General features: G+C 33.6%; 1 protein-coding gene and 1 long non-coding RNA gene across 2 annotated transcripts in view; both read left to right on the top strand.

Moving 5' to 3' along the window:
- Positions 1-12,127, top strand: part of LOC141819877 (uncharacterized) — a 70,599-nt gene that overhangs the window by 41,442 nt on the left and 17,030 nt on the right. The window contains 3 exon segments of the mRNA XM_074707132.1: positions 9,220-9,827; positions 9,830-10,586; positions 10,682-11,823. Of these exon segments, the coding sequence (XP_074563233.1) occupies positions 9,220-9,827; positions 9,830-10,586; positions 10,682-11,823 (2,507 nt within the window).
- On the top strand, positions 3,570-4,849 carry LOC141819878 (uncharacterized). The gene is made up of 4 exons (XR_012601105.1): positions 3,570-3,708; positions 3,808-3,894; positions 4,013-4,114; positions 4,788-4,849. It is a non-coding gene; the product is annotated as an uncharacterized LOC141819878 (long non-coding RNA).

Here is a 12,127-nt window from a genome sequence, read left to right as displayed (position 1 = left end):
ATTGGGAGAATAACATGAAGAGCGGTGGGTGGGGTGTATAGAATACTAGCTAGCTACAAGGGATGCACATGTTAATTACTTCGGAAAAGAATAAAAAAATACTAATGATAATTTAAAATTATGGTTTGATGTACCTTATGGTCTTCCATTGGAGGTTTGTTGTAAAAATGAATTTATATAGAAACAACAACCACCAAGTCTTATCCTACTAGGTGGAATCGGCTATATGAATTCTTCTACACCTATTGGGCTCTATCCCCTACTATCTACTTTATCATCATTTATATTTAAATAAATTTTATCTTAGTTTATTGTTGCTAATCAAGTCTTTTTAGGTCTTCCTTACCTTTGATGTGCACATTTGTCATAGTTTTACACCGCCTAATTGGAGCATCTATTGGTCGTCTATGTACATATCCGTACCGTCTTGAATGTATCTCTTTGAGTTTTCTCTCAATAGGTGCAACCTCGACTTTTTCTCTAATATTTTCATTTCTTATCTTGTCCATCTTTGTATATGTTCCTTATATTCACTTTAAAATCCTCATCTTTGTAATTTTCATCTTTTGCTCATGTGCTCGAGTCATAGCTGAACATTTAACTCTATATAACATAGTTGCTTAACCACCATTTTGTAAAATTTTCATTTAAGTTTTAGATGTACTTTATAGTCACAAAGAACACCTGATGCTTTCCTCAATTTCAATCATCCCGCTTGTATTCTATTTAAGACATCTCTCTTAATCCCTCCATCTTTTGTAGAAATGATCTTAAATACTTAAAATTCTTAATTATAGATAACTCATCATCTCCTATCTTAACAATTATCTCATTACATTTAATATTACTAAACTTAAATTCCATATATTCTGTCTTTACTTTACTAAGCCTAAAACCTTTCATTTTTAGTGTTTTTCGTTAAAATTCGAGTTTAACATTTACTCCTTCACGTGTCTTATTCACCAAAACAATAGCATTTGCAAATAACATGCACTGTGATATCATATCTTGAATGTGTCCAGTGAGTTCGCCCATGATTAGTGTAAAAAGATAGGGACTTAGAGCTAATCCTTTATGTAACCTTATCTTTTATGGGGAACACTTCAGTTAATTCGCACGAAGTCTTCACTTTTGTCATTATATTTTCATACATATCCTTAATTAGTTCAATATGCGCTATGCTAACACCTTTATTTTCTAGAATTCTCCATATAATTTCCTTGGGACTCTATCATAAGCTTTTTCTAGATCGACGAATACCATATATAAGTCTTGTTGTTGTTCCCGATACTTTTCAATTAGTTGTCTGAGAAGATGTATAACTTCTATTATTGACCTTCTAAGCATAAATCTAAATTGATTTTCGATCTTCGTTGTCTCCTTTCTTAGTCTTTTTTTTATTACTCTTTCTCAATCTCAAAGTTTCATGGTATGACTCATTAGTTTAATACCTCTATAGTTTACACAATTTTGTATAACTTTTTTTTTATATAAGGGAATTAGAGTACTTACCTTCCATTGATCGGACATATTTTTAGTTTTTAATATTAAGTTAAATAATTTTGTAAGCCATTCAATATCTCGTTTCTTTAGCTACTTTCATACCTATATGGGAATATCATCTAGTCCAACTGCTTTTCCATTTTGCATCCCATTTAAAACTTGTTCTACTTCTGAAGTTTGAATTCTATGATAAAAATTTAAATTTTTATAGTCATTTGATCTACTTAAATTACTTAAGTTGAGTTGGTCACCTAAAACATAAAGACACAAGGCTATTCCTAGAAACTGAAGACTATTTCTAGTTTTTTTTTGTTTTGTTTCTACATAAATTAGAAAAAAAATCATAAGACTATTTCTAGATTTTTTTGTTTTTTTCTAATTTATGTAGAAAAAACAAAACAAAAAATCTAGAAATAGTTTAATGTTTCTAGGAATAGCCTTGTGTTTTCTATTAGGATGAAAATAACTCTAGAATGTAATTTTATATCTTTATGTTTGGGCTACATCTTGTTGATAATCTTATGAGCTATAACTTGCTGCTGCACTTCATGGTATGGTATTTTGATTCTCGAGCTATAGTATTGGATTTGTCAAATGCTGTGAACTTTTCTTTCATGTGTCTTCTTGAAGTTCTGTATGTAGAGGTAAATATTGCATAATATTTTCTGTTTCAGGAAGCACTGTCAAAATTAAATGATTCTGGTGATGCTAAGTCTTCTCAAGTAAAAGGAGAGCAGCCTTCAAGTAAAGCACGTAGTTGGTTAAATTGGTTATCTCGTGGCCTTCTTGGAGCTGGTGGAACATCAGATACTGGTTCATTTGCTGGCGTTGTTTCAGATGACATTATCAAGGTTTTTCTGATTGTGCCATCAGGTTGTGAATCCATTCTTGGTAATCATTAATCTCTTCCGTGCAGGATATCTATGAAGCAACTGAATTTCATCCAGTACCTTCTCTGTCTGATGATGTGTTGTACAGAAACAAATCTTGTTTGTCTTTTGTGAAGTTCAGTGTTTGGCAGATTATCATCACAATCCGAAACAAGTACTCATTTCTTTCATCAAAGTACCTATTATTGTGTGTTTTTTTCTGAAAAGGATGTACTTATTATTGTTATGCATATAACAATCTTATTTTTTTGATTGTTTATTGTTGATGAGTAGTTTAAAACCTAATATAGTTTGGCATGGTTAGGTCCTTTTACATGATAGCATATGAAGTATTTAGTCTTTTATTTAATTAATTATTGTTTGTTAACAATTTCTCCAATTTGATTCTACTAGATATATTTGTTTTCCAGTGCAATATATGGCAATAGCCAAGTAAAATTATGTTCCTGTTTTTTAAAATAAATTGAAATGTATAAAAGAAAAGAAAAATGCTATTTGATCAAATAATAATATTCTTTAGGCTGTACCTTATATAAACTAAAGATTATTCAATGCAATCTCTAGGATGCTAGTGAAATTACTGACTAGTCTATCAGAAGCTTCTGGAGTGTAGGATGAACATCCCCAAGTAAACCCTCTAAAACTCAGTTTTGATCTAGCGTGATAGTTTCATTAGATATGTAGTTTTTCCTTTATTGTAATCAAATTCTCTCTTGTTGTTCCTTTTCCTTTATTCTTTCCTTCTTTTTTCCCTTTCTCATTGCTATTTTTTAAAAATTATCTTTTGGCTCCTTTTCTTTTGGTTGGCATGTGCCTTATTGTTGATTTTTTTTTTCTTATTCTTATGGAGGAATTCTTTAGTTTTATTCTTTAAAAGGTTATCTTTTAGAATTTCATAAAGTTGATTCTCATCCAGTACTGCCTCTTAACAAAAAGAAAAAGTGTCTGTTAGAACTTAAAACTAATATGTAGTCTTTTTTTGTGCCGTGTTGTTTTGTTTTGAAGAGGTTGAAGCAAATAAAGTTCCCTTCATAAATGGTAAAAACTGTTGAATTAGATTTTGTAATTATTTGTGTGTCACTATTAATATCTGATATATATTTGATTTTCAACCATTCTAGGACCAGTTATTGCTTTTAATTTACATCCATTTTTGTTTTGTTTTAGAATGATTGACAAGGGTGCTGCTGAAATGATATGCCATGAGTTCATTACTGAATGTAAATTCTGGGAGGATTCTACAGATGTTATTGCCTCAGTAGATTCAATTAAGATAGTAAACCCAGACAATGAGAATGCTATTTTGGAAGATAAGGTCAAATATATATTGTTTTTGATTTTATATTTTCTGTTTTATTCCCCTAAAGCTTGAGATGTGTCATGACACATCTGTAATACTTTATTTTTCTTACAGCCAATTGCCAAGGAGAGTTACAAGTTACCCTTTCTCAGTGTGAATTTTAATATGCCATGTTCTGATAAGTATGATGTTTCAACAAAGGTGCTTTCCTTTTTGTGGAAGAAAGTAGACTTTAGTCTATATTTGCACTGTGCCACAGTTTTTTCTTTGTATATATTTAGTGTCCCTATTTGATTATAATATTTTTTTATCTGGTTAGATTGTGGTCCGGCCATTTGAAGTCAATTTTGAGAGTGACTTTTTTCTCCATATCCTGCCTATTTATTTCTCCATCACTTCATTACAGTTCCAGCATGATCGGGTAAGGATAGCTTTCTTAGTCATTATTAACTAGTTTTCCACTTGCAAAATTTGATAGTTCTGTAGTTGTTAAACCAAACAATTTTGATTCCCTCCAGAATTTAGCCACATATCACTGATGTATATTATCAAATATTACAAAATGAACCTTGCAACTTTACTGGCATCATCTATCTTCTCATTGTTTTTGCAATTTCTGTTGCTATAATTTGAGTGAGACAGATTATAATCTAATTCTTCCTTAAATAACTATCATTGCGAGAGCCACAAGCTATGAACTTCTAATTCTTGGGATGCCACAATCCAGTTTTGCTCATTATCTGCAGACAAACTTGACACATCAAATATCCTTTTTCTGTTTTCTTTCGTAAGTATTCATCTTAGTTCTTTCTTACCAAACCAGGTTGACCCATGTCACTTATCCTTTGTAACTCATACATTTGATCTATCAATTAATTGTTCATTCTTTACAATATTTATGCATTGGATCTTTTTGAAATTGAATGTTCTAGATTGAAACTGTTTTCAATTTTCTTACTCATGCTTTCTAGATTCATAATTTGGCTTTTAATTATTTCATTGTTTATGCACATTCCACTTTTTCCAGTAACTTTTGGCAAAGTAGTTGCTTGCCTTCACTAACATTATTTTGTTTTTAAATGACTCCATCTCAGGTATTGTCATCATTAAATGGGTTGAAAAATTTTGAAGCTAGATTACTGAGAAAACTTGAGTATGTATTTGAGCATATTGTTTACGTATGTTTTCCAATATATTTGTACATTTCATATAAATGTTAGTTGGAATGCCCTCCCCTGATGTAAATTATACACTGCACTGCTCAAACTGTAGGTACTACTTCATTAATCATAAGAAGTTGTACTGGGATGTTACTCTCGACAAAATTATCCTGAATCTTCCATTGCAGAATGAAGATCTAAAACTTCTCAATATGGTAAATTCATAATTGAATTGCAATATGAAGCTCATGTTTTTTTAGTTGAGTGCAATTATTGTAAATTTCAATTTATAGATTTTGTTAAATTTAAATTTTATTGCTTCTCTATGAGATCATTTTTGTTGCATGTGAAATCTTGGTTTTGATTTAGAGTTGGTGCGAGGGATAAAGGGATAGAGGTAGATCAAAAGCACTAGTTTAGGAATATTCTGAGCCTTAATGCATGCCTACTTGAAAGAAAGGGAGCCTAAATAGTGAGAAGGGACAAAGAAAAACAATTATTTTTCTTGTCTACTTGGGTAAATGAACAAAAAGTAAAGGAACACTTTGGTTCTCTTTTCCTTTTTCTGTTTCCAAAAGTGGGTGGAAGGGTGGATAAAGAGAAGCAAAGTGTTGAAAATACCAGGTTAATCCTACATGTGTTGGGAATGACAAAAAGAAGGGAAATCGTTCCCCTCTTTCCTTCTTTCTCTCCTCTCTCTTGACACTTTTTCTTTCTATCTCCTCTTCCTCCCTCAGGTAGACGCAACTTAGCATCTCTATATTCATTAGCTCATAATGGCTCTCCTGCATGCACGTCAATTTCTTTGGCACTTACTAAGGTTGGAACTTGGAACAAAGCTTCAATGCTTTGATGATGTGATATGCTAAGCCATATCATTCTGGTTGAGTATCAGTTGTTGGCTATGATAGTTCTAGTTCACCGATGTACAGAGTATCAGTATGAGTTGGCTCTAGTCAAGGATAAAACAAAGCCAAAGCACTTGACACTTGAACCCCAACTGAAACACAAGCTAATCTGCCAAAACTGTCTCCTTCGAACTCTACACATTTTCTCCATTCGGTTATTATCTCGAATGTTATATAGAATCTACCTATTAATCACAATTTCTATAGATTTGTGTCAGCTTTGGATTTTATTTTTGACGATTTGTGGGTAATTACTTGCTTATTTTAGTTAGACTTCTATATTTTTCATCCGCCCAACTTCTGTTTCAAGAGGTAGTGTAAGTTTGAGTTGTCATCTCGTAGTATACTATGCAAATTGGGTGACAATTGATAAGCTCTAATATAAATAGGAACAAGCAATCAATACATAAACCACCCTATGGACTAGCACTAAAACTCGCAAGTTTGTCTCTCACACTACTGTATATTTTGCATCCTTTGACTTGGGGTTTTCTTTACTGTGTAAATACTAGCACAAACGAATTAAAGAAAACCTGGCTGCTAATCAAATATCATAGATCTTGCACCTTGTATGATCTGCAGCCCTACAGTTTAAAGTATTTGTTGGATATGAAGAGAGAGGATATTGCCTTAGGATCTCCAATTAAAACCATGGGCTATGTCCTTTGTCCCAAACTTTTCTCAACTGCCTTTGGTAGCTGCCTCCTATGAGATTTAGCTGGTCCACTGTCTCAGCTCTGTGACTATCCACATGTTGCTAGCTGCTAATCTTGAGTCTTGCTGTATTCTGTTCTTTTTCGGCATATCTGATGTTAACTCTTACATACATCTACATCTCTGTGGGCTTCAAAAGTGACAGCTAACTGTATATGGCAGGTTTTGGTATTTGAAGCCTTTTCCTTGAAATCTAAGGCTCCTTCACATACTTCTCAGATATTGGATGGTAGACTTTACTGGGAAAATATACACCCATCAGATGCTAAACATGGGAGCCGACTCAATTTCCAAATTGAGGATTTCTATAAAAATTTTGAAATTCAGTTAGCTGGTTTGAAGGTTTTCATGAGCCACAAATTCTTTTCCTAACAATTTATTTATTATGGTAATCTTTTTCCTCTTATTATCTTGCAGATAAACTTATTGGAGCCTAAGATACCAAGGGTAGTCTCAGTTGTGGAACATTTCTGCACCTCTGTTCACCTTGGATTGTGTATATTCATAGATGAACCCACCTTAAAAAATTTTGAGGTACTTGTTATCTTGTGATTTGGTTGCTTTAATTTGCATTCTTGTCTGTTGATATGGAGTACTGGAGGAAGGCTGGAAGCAGAAACTTCATCTCTCGTCAATAGCACAGCTTCTCCATTTTTGATATAGTTCCTAGAACCAAGTACCTTATGTATAGCTGAGATGTGTGCCCATATTTTTTCCCTTTCCCTACCTCCACAAGAATTGAACTTTACCTACCAAGAAATGAGGCACCTTAGATAACAATGAGATATGTCTCTAGATTTCTTTTTGTTGGTCCATTACCCTTAATGCTCCACCAAATGATCTTCCAATTCCTGTGATATTCTGAATCCCTTTTCATGCTGGATATCTGTTGGAGGTTGAACAGGTGCAGGTGGTATGGGTTGTACCTGTGATCATAAAAGAGGTGGGCAGATAAGTTCGGAGTTCACTAACAAATTGAGAGTTCAATGCTGTTTGTGATTAGGTTTGTGATCCTTCTTAGGTTCTTGCTATCGATCTTTTTTCACCAACAACCCTATGATCCTAATTGCCTTAATGATCAAAATTCCAAGTAGGATGTTTGTGATTAGGTTTGTGATCCTTCTTAGGTTCTTGCTATCGATCTTTTTTCACCAACAATCTGATGATCCTAATTGCCTTAATGATCAAAATTCCAAGTAGGATGTTAATTAGGTTTGGGATATCACAAATCTTGTGATCTGATCCTATTTCTCCTCATCTTTTACTAGGCCAATCCTCAAATTTGATGAAATAAAATATACTTCCACAGAAATATTTTAAAGCTTGACTTTTGCTAAAAGTGGATCCTTGTAATTTCATATCATCTAAGAAATTTTTGATTATGTGTGAGTTTTTTAACTTGCAAGCAGAAATATTCTTTTTAACTCTTGTCATGGTCATCCATCTTACATAAGTTATTTCTTCATCATCATCAACCTATGGTTGTCCCAACTATTTGAGGTTATTATGCGAACTTAATCCTAGAATTGTACTGTATGCAAGGGTATATCACTATACCTAGCTTTCCAAAAAATAAGATTAATATTCATATTCATAGCTTTAGACAAATTTAATGTGGTTGTCTAGGCATAATGTGGACCTTAATATTTTTCATCCAAGCTTGAGATTGTCATTGCCACTTAATTATAAATTTATTACTTGCTACATAAAAATGTGACACTTATATTTTATATTTATTTTATTAATACTGTAATCATTCTTTGTGATAGTAGAATGATGCAAAGTTTGAGATGCTCGTGATAATACGTGATTTTTTAAAGAATAAAAATACTAGATATTGAATATGATGATGTAAATGCCAAATTTATAAAATGTTGTTGCTAGATTGTAGTATCTCCCAGTCTCATCTTATGATATAATTTATGAACCTGTTATGGTTACTTGGTAAGATCTCGAGTCTGACATTCTTGCATATTTAGTAAATATAAAAATAGAGAAAATGTGAAGTATAGCAGATATGTATGCTCATATTAAGATGATTCGGATATAAATATAAATATTTTACTTCCCTAAACTTATATCTCGAGCATTTATGCAAATCAGCAAGGCATAAGGGAATAATTGATTCTATTGTTTGCATGCTCATGCTTCTTCTATCTACTATAATTTAGCTCCAGCATGATGAGCTCTTGCTCTGACTTTATTATCAGATTAATTTTTCTGTCCAGATTCACATCACTCAAGAAATGCTTTCCTTATTCATGCCTATGTAGTTGCCTTTAGTTTTGCTAATATCCACATTAAACAATTCCTTGGTATCTAGGTTGATTGTATTGTTCATACACATGCTATGCATATCTCCGTAGAAATAGTCGATGCTCTCCTCAGAGTGCAGGACTTGTGGTCAGTGCTTGGGCCTCAGATATTTGCTGAAGATGATCCATATGTTATCAGTGACAGCACACATAATTCCCACTCCTTTCCATGTTCTGTGTCTGTCAAATTTGACAGCTGGCAATGTAATCTTGATCTTGAAGAAGATGCAGAAAATAACGCAACTATCTCTCTTACTTCTAGAGATGTACACTTTAGGTACTCTCTACGGGAAGCTATGAGTCTTTCATTCCTTGCAAATACGTTGAAAATAGATTATCTGCGTTTGTATAATGGATCAAATTGTAATTTATTGTGCTCAAAAAGAAATGAAATATGTGGCACTATAAATGCGGATACTCAGCATGCAGGTCTCAGCATACAAGAACTGCCCTCCAGTGGAAGTTCTGGGACACATTGCCTAGAGTTGCAATACCAAGCTCAAGCAGGAGGCTTTGCAACACAGCAGGAGTGCAGTTTGTTCTTATGTGATATTGATCTTCATATTTATCCAAAACTTTCCGGATTACTGCAGAAGTTCATTCATAAAGTGCAATCTTCTATTGCTAGAACTTCCGTCAAGTCATCTAGGCTGAGTGAGAATAATATTGACCTGGAAATAGCTGACAATGAGTGGTGTGAGTCTGTTTTCTCCAATTTCTACAATTTTGAACAGTCTGCCTGCCCCAAATTTTCTTCACACCATTTCCCATTTGTCTCTATAGTTAATTCAGGTTTCCTAAACAGTCTTAAAAGTTCAAGTATACTTGGTCTTTCAGAATTAAAAGAATTATGTATCAAGAATGAAGAATTCTCTGAAAAAATGCCATGTATAACCAAGAGTTCGAACATGAGATTGCCCTCAACTGGCATTAAAGAAGTTTCAAGTGCCAACAGCAATTGCTTTAGCATGAAGTTCTCTCTGAATCGGATTAATGCATATTTTCATGATTCCTCTTGCATTTTGGGAATACTTACCATGTACCTACATCTATCTCTCATCTTAGATTTTGTGAAACTGACTGTTGGGATTTACAATCATCCATTCAAGGGGTAACACTTTCATCATCATGGTCTTTTCTCAATATCCATGAGGTCCTCTTGGGTCCATCATCAGCAAGCAATTTTCCGATATTGAATATTTGTGTAAGAAAAGGAAAAATGAATACAATGCTCCCTGCAACGGAAATAAGTATTGGCATCCAACATGTCTGCTGCATACTTTCTTCTGATTTTCTGAGTTTATTGATTGGTTACTTTTCTTTACCTGATTGGACATTTGATTATGAAGGCTCTGAAATTGTGCTGAATCATTTATTCTACAAGTTTGAAGTGCTCAATTCAACTCTGCTTTTACCTCTTGAGAATCATGAATACTGTGTACATCTTGAGTTGCCTAAACTAGTTGGCAGCTTCATTCCAGTGTCCAATTCATCAGGTGCTTGTGGAGAGATTCCTTCTAACTGCATGTTTCCAGAATCCACATGCTCTGAAGCAGTTAAGATTGTTAATGTATTTGGAAGAAGTACATCTTTATCTCTTTTGCTGCTTGGGGATGATAAAAAGTTTCTGTTGGGACCAGCCAAATGTATGTCTAATGCAAATATGCCTCTCATTACACAACTAGATGCTGATTTATGGATCCGAATTCCCTTGGATACAAAGGATGATTCCCAAAATTCTACTATCCCTTTTTTGGTAATGGTGAACTTAAGCATCTGTAACTTAATTGCAAGAGGTACGGCTGAGTTGCTGCTATTTCTTTCATATTAGAACCTTGATTACTGTGTAAATAATTTTCACTGATGAATCTGCTATTTTGTTTTGTGTCAGATGACTACTTTATAGATGGAGTAGAAGCTGTTGCTGATGCTATCGATCAGTTATCATCAGTTACTGACAAATCTGAGAAGTATACATCTGATGCCTTGCTGTTCTTGCAGTGGTGCAGAAATAGTAAGAAGGAAGATTTTGTGCCAAGTCAATCTATTATCAGTATTCAATGTTGTATTAAAACACTTTCCATATCACTGTATCATTTTGGAGATGAAGATTCTCCACTTATTGCAAGTGTTGAAACACAACTTAATCTATCTGCCATGATGCAAAGTGCAATGCTACAATCTCTAGTAGTGAATATCCCATATCTGGTTATGCGCTCTTCAAGTAAAAATATTCTTTTATTATCAATCACACCTGAAGTTATCAGTTCATCTCATCTTCATTTCAGTTTATCTAAATCTTGTGATGCTATATTTGAACTTTTTGTCAGCATACCTTGCCTTGAAATTTGGCTACATGTGTCTGACTGGAACAATATTGTTGAGCTTCTTCAGTCATACTCAACACATTTAGAGGGCACTCCGGTTTCTTCCAATGACGAACTAGAGTCTGAATGTCATATTTCCCCAGATCCCCTAATCGTTAGTTGGGCTATTAAATCAGAAAACATTTCAGCTTCTTTATATATTCCTAGCTCAGGTGAGGATGAGTTGATAAATTCAGAAATACTTGAAGTAGATGTGTTAAATTCTCTGGATGTTCCCTGTGATAATCTAGCAGAGAGTATGCAGCTTTGCAAGTTAAAAAATTGTAGCTATTTGAAGCTCACTGTCCACAGTAAATTTTGTGAAATGACCATCCTTGATAAAAGTATGGAGATGACGTTTAATTTGGACCAGGTGAGAATGAGGTTGGAGATGGTTCTCAATTCTGAAATTACTTCCATTCCATTTATTCACGTATCTCAGGTGAGAACAGGAATTATCATAGATAGGAAGCAGAAAGAGCTGGTAAATATATGCTCTGATGTTGCTGTACAATCATTTGACATTGGAATTTCATATCAAGTGTTGTACTTCTTGAATTGCTTTCGATTAATTGTTCCTGAGACTGAATCTTCCCCTATATCAAAAAATTGTGTGGATCTCAAACTTCATTTGAAGAAGGGCACCTTGCTATTGAGTGATGGACGGGTATGCTATCCAACTTAAGCCTTCTTTCTTATTGATTGCTTGATCATGATTGTTTATTTCAATAAGATGGGAATTCCTTGATATATTTATTTTCTTCTTTGTTATGGCTCACAAAAAATCCAATTTTTTTATTGGGAAGTTCACAATCTAAAACTTGTTTGCCAAATATTAGTATATTACCACTCATTATAGAATATTCATGTGTGTGTCCTGCTGTATATTTCTAGCTTTCCAGATTTGTTCTTTTTTCTGGAAGGAGTAAGAGCAGCAACATAAAGATGATTTGTAAACTTGGCACAAAGTG

The sequence above is a fragment of the Curcuma longa genome, unplaced genomic scaffold (genome assembly GCF_044706935.1).
Source record: "Curcuma longa cultivar G26 ecotype Majalengka, Jawa Barat unplaced genomic scaffold, ITB_CL_G26_1.1 utg2646_np1212_2152390_RagTag, whole genome shotgun sequence".
NCBI classification, from domain to species: domain Eukaryota; kingdom Viridiplantae; phylum Streptophyta; class Magnoliopsida; order Zingiberales; family Zingiberaceae; genus Curcuma; species Curcuma longa.
This window is presented reverse-complemented; position numbering and strand designations above follow the sequence as displayed.